The sequence below is a fragment of the Glycine soja genome, chromosome 19 (assembly GCF_004193775.1).
Source record: "Glycine soja cultivar W05 chromosome 19, ASM419377v2, whole genome shotgun sequence".
NCBI classification, from domain to species: Eukaryota; Viridiplantae; Streptophyta; class Magnoliopsida; order Fabales; family Fabaceae; genus Glycine; species Glycine soja.
Window position 1 is genome coordinate 41997192 of NC_041020.1, and position 4903 is coordinate 42002094.

Consider the following 4903-nt stretch of genomic DNA (forward strand, 5'->3'; position numbering starts at 1 on the left):
TGAAGTTTGCCATTTACAATCTTGGATTTTTTAGGAAAAAAATGTTTAGTTTGTCTTATGTGTCAATATTCGTGCAATTAATCTTTTAATAGATTAGTAATTTAACTAATGTTTAGAATTAAGAATATTATAGCAACTTGATTGATACATATTTGTTAGAAAAAAATAATTTCTATGGTTGACTCCCTCTACTAGTTAATCTTAGCTCTGTCCCAACTCAAGTTCTTAACTTATTTTTAGTGAATTCCATTTTATCTTTTCATTCATACAAGAACTCCCATTTTAACTTTAAAAAAATGTTTCTTTGATAGTTAAGTAACCTTCGTTGTGGTTGTATATATAAGTAACTTCTATAAGAACTTAGTTTCTCTAATGATATTTTCAAATTACTTGACTATAAGAATCAACAAAAATAATTGCATTGGAGTTGATCTAAGCAATTACAGGCAAAGTTGTTTAACCATTAAATAGGCAATTTGTATTTATAAAAAGTGTTTCCTTAAAGGAATCCACTAAAAAATAAGTTTTAGAACTGAATTTGAGTTTTACTATTTGGAGTGAAAATTAATTAGTGTTTTTAAATTCTACATAGCAATAAAGACTCACTAATTCAAAGGGCGTTAACAACCGAGATGCTGTTGGTATGGAAATCTAAACGGTATAAATCTTTGCATAGATGCAGAGCAGTATCCAAGATTGGATAACGAAGCAACAGTTACAAATTTCGTATAGCTTGTTTAACAACATCAGAATACAGTGCCACAAGTAGATTTAATCACATGAAATTTGATCTGTGCTTAGAGCAGGTCTTCAATATCAATGAAGTGTTCATAAGAAGTCTGATTCTTCTTTCTTTTTGAGTTCTTGTTTCCGTGGTTCATCTGGACTTTTGGTCTAGACGTTTAGCTAAGCATGAGGCTCAACATACCATAGTAAATCCTTGGTCCTTAGCTTAGACAGTCAAGTTAAAGCAAGAATGATAACATATCAGTAATAAGCAAACGGACAAATGAAATCTCAGTCTTTATTCAGAGGCTTGTGAAGAATGCATGCAACTCTGCTAATATCAATTTGAAGGTCTCATAGCCCAAATATATGTGAAAATAGGTCATGAACTCAAGTATAAAATGATTTTGCACTATCAACCAGTCACTCACAATCTATCTTGTATAGTATGCTTTTGACTTTTACAATCATTATCTTAAAAGTCATACTAATGATAATTTGTGATTAGTTAATAATGTAAAACTATTTTATACTAACCATTAAACTTGATCATTTTATATATTTTTTTGGTACATAAGAGAGTTACGAACATAAATTTATCACTCCTATCCTTATTCCCATCACCCCAATTACCATTTTAGAGATGAGTTGTTACTGATATTATAATACTTTCATAATACACAAATTTTTCAACTACTACTACTGTCCATAATTCCTACCTTAAGTAAAGGAGGTGTTCATTAAGATTCTATAAATTTCAAGCATCTTGAACACTTGAATATATGATATTTAGGTGTTAGACATATGAAAATTCAAGATCCTTTATGTTTTTAAACCATAAAAGGTCTTGGATTTTCATACATAGTATACACGAATATATCATATTCAAGTGTTTTAAGATGCTTGGAATTTATGATTCTTCAAACGTGTGACGAGGTAAAATGAAAACAAATGCTTAATCTTGAAGACCAATACTTTTACCCACTTAACGTGATGGCTAAAGAACGTTATATCTGAAACAGGTACGAGCTTTGTAAACCAAGCAATTGGCCATGACACAGCTGCAATTCCAATACAAATTCCCCATTGCTCCCATGTTAATCTCTCCGTATCAGCAAACTTCCTTAGGAGTTCCACCATCAATACTTGAAGAACCAAAGTAATCCCCACAATTCCAAGAAACAAGTGGTTTTTGTGAGTGCCTTGGAACACATTAAGTTTCTCCATACTTCTAGAGTTGAACTCGTTGAAAACTTGGCAGAGAACAAAAGTATTAAAAATTAGAGTATCCTTTACCTTCCCATTTACATTGAAGATTGACTTTCCATTGAATTGTAAAACCAAGAGAACAGCAATCTGATATAAAGCTTGAGCTAAAAGGTTTCTCCACATAATTCTAGTAATAAGAGGCTCAGTTCTACCCACTGGCTGTTTCTCCATCAACTCCTTTGTAGGCCTTTCTGTAGCCAGTGCCAATGCTCCTAGAGTATCCATAATGAGATTCACCCATAGTAGTTGAACTGTTGTTAGGGGAACATCTCCCGAAGAAACCGCTGCAACAAAATTGATCACTAGTGCTGCAACATTTACGGTTAGTTGAAACTGGATGAATTTCTGGATGTTGTTATAAACACATCTCCCCCACCTTAAGACAGTGGCCACAGAATTGAAGTTGTCATCTAAGATCACAATGTCAGAACTCTCCTTGGCAACTTCAGTTCCTTGAATCCCCATAGAAAGTCCAATATCAGCTTCTTTTAGAGCAGGTGCATCATTTGTGCCATCTCCCGTGACTGCAACAACATGGCCTTTCTTTTTCAAGCATTGCACCATCAAAAGTTTGTCCAAAGGGGATGATCTTGCCATCACGCGGATCTTCTCAACTTTCTCCATTCTCTCTTCCTCCGTGTAGTTCCTGAATTCCACACCTTCCACCACTTCTCCTGCATTTACATGGCCATCAAGGTCTAATATTCCACATTCTGCTGCTATGGCCTTTGCAGTGAAAATGTTATCTCCAGTGATCATCTTGATACTAACACCTGCAAGTTTACAAGTTTCCACAGCCTTCTTAACGTCAGATCGGCATGGATCCTTGAGGCCAACAATACCTAGCAAGGTCAAGCCATCTTTTCTAAGGATTTGATGCACTTTCTCCTTATCGTTATAATCATTATCTTCTGAAATGTGCATGTAAGCAAAAGCAATACATCTAAGGCTACTAGCAGCCATGCCTTGAATTATCTTCTCAAGTTTACTCCGATCTTCATCAAGGGACTTTTCTATGCCGTTATTGTCAATGTAATTAGAACACATTGCAAGTATAATCTCTGCAGCACCTTTCCAATGCACGTGAACTGTGCTGTTGGTCTTCTTCCTTATTGCCACGCCACTTCGTTTCTTCTCCGAGTTAAACGTTTCAACATGGAGTACTTCATGTGTGCGCTTCAGTTCGTCCATGTCCATGCCTAAATCTGACGCGGCCCACAAGAGTATAGCTTTCTCTGTTGGGCTACCAGAAATTTCAGGTTCAGATTCTGATGAAGGTTTATATATACTGCCAGTTGTGTTGAGGCCAACTCCTTGGTGAAATAACTCAAGAACTTTAGGAGCCATTGCATTGGAAAAGTTTTCCATAGCATTTTCTAGGCCAAGCCAAAACTTGGTGACTCTCATTTGATTCAAAGTTAAGGTGCCAGTTTTATCTGTGCAAATAACTGTTGCTGACCCCATAGTTTCACAAGCAGAAAGTTTCCTCACCATTGCTTGGTCTGCCATCATTCTTTTCATGGAGTAAGCAAGTGTGAGAGTAACAGCCAATGGCAGACCCTCAGGGATTGCCACAACCACAATGGTGACTGCAGCAGCAACAATTCGCACAACCGCGTTGAAAACATCGTTTACATCGGTTTTACTCCCCTGGAACTCCTGATTCCCTTTATCATCTTGCGTGTTTCCAGTGAAATAACGAATTAACAAGACTATGAGAACAAGAAAAGCGACTGCGAGGCCTACCTTTCCAATAGAAGAGGTTAACTTGTCAAGGCGAGCCTGCAATGGTGTCCTTTCCTTGGTGTCTCGCGAAATTGAGCTCATCATTTCACCCCATGCTGTGTTGGTTCCCACAGATGTCACAAGCATCTGAGCAAAGCCATCCACCACTTTTGCACCAGACAGCAAAAAGGGGCTATTTGAAGGCTCAATTTCTACATGGTCGCTCTCACCTGTCATACTTGATTCATCCACTAGCAAAGAATAGCCACTTAAGAACAACCCATCAGCTGGAATTTGATCACCAATTTTAAGTGATACAATATCTCCCACATGTACCTCAAAGATGGATATCTGTTGTGGCCTTCCATTTCTCACAACTTCAACTTTGATGTTGTTGCTTATCTTAGACAATTTATCAAATTGCCTCTCTTGTCTGAAGTTGCTGAGTGCAGTGACAACAACTACCAGAAATACTGCTACAAATATACTCCCTCCTTCATACCATCCTTCCCCTGGCCCATGTTCTTTTATGCCAAATCCAAGGGAAAGGCCAGCACAAACAAGAAGGATCAGAATAGTTGTGTCATTGAAAGCCTCCACTACAAAGCTTAGAAATACCTTGGGTGGAGGCCTCTGGTAAGTGTTTGAACCAAACAATTCACGCCGTGTGGCAACGTCATCGTCGCTGCCACTGATTCCCTTTGCTGGAATGGTTCCAAGAATATTTGCAACACCTTCAACTCCTCCAAACTCAGCAAAGGCTTCCAAGTTTTTGTCCTTTACCATGCTAGCAAGTCTTGCTTTGTCAACATCAGGAACCAAGGAATAATGATTATTGGTCCCATGTTGGGGAATTAGTGGCTCAATGATATCAAGAATGCTTCCGGAACCGGAAGATTGAGATTGGAAGAGTTTAGAGTAAGGATGAGTGTTTGTATTTCTCTTAGATATGACTTCTTTGGCCAAGGCAAGCATGACCCTTCTAGAATAAATAGCTGTATAAGCAAAACGCCATCTCTTTTTGGCAGTGTTGATGGTGTAATTCACAGTGGTGGTTATGTCAATGAGAAATGAGCTATCATCATATTTCGGATTTTGGCTATTCGACATGGTGGATTAAGAGGAAATCAGAATTGCTAATGCTATAATTACTTAATCCAGAAGATACTAGGAAAGAACTTCA

At 37.5% G+C, this 4903-nt stretch overlaps 1 protein-coding gene across 1 annotated transcript; it reads right to left on the bottom strand.

Annotated features, from left to right (window-relative positions):
• Positions 1-701: 701 nt before the first annotated feature.
• LOC114399141 (calcium-transporting ATPase 12, plasma membrane-type-like) lies at positions 702-4903 on the bottom strand. The gene has a single exon (XM_028361266.1). The coding sequence runs from the start codon at positions 4828-4830 to the stop codon at positions 1621-1623; it is 3210 nt and encodes a 1069-aa protein (XP_028217067.1). The 5' UTR covers positions 4831-4903; the 3' UTR covers positions 702-1620.

Bases quoted from the DNA above. Each gene is read 5' to 3' on its own strand.
- LOC114399141 (XM_028361266.1), bottom strand. From the start codon at position 4,830: ATGTCGAATAGCCAAAATCCGAAATATGATGATAGCTCATTTCTCATT.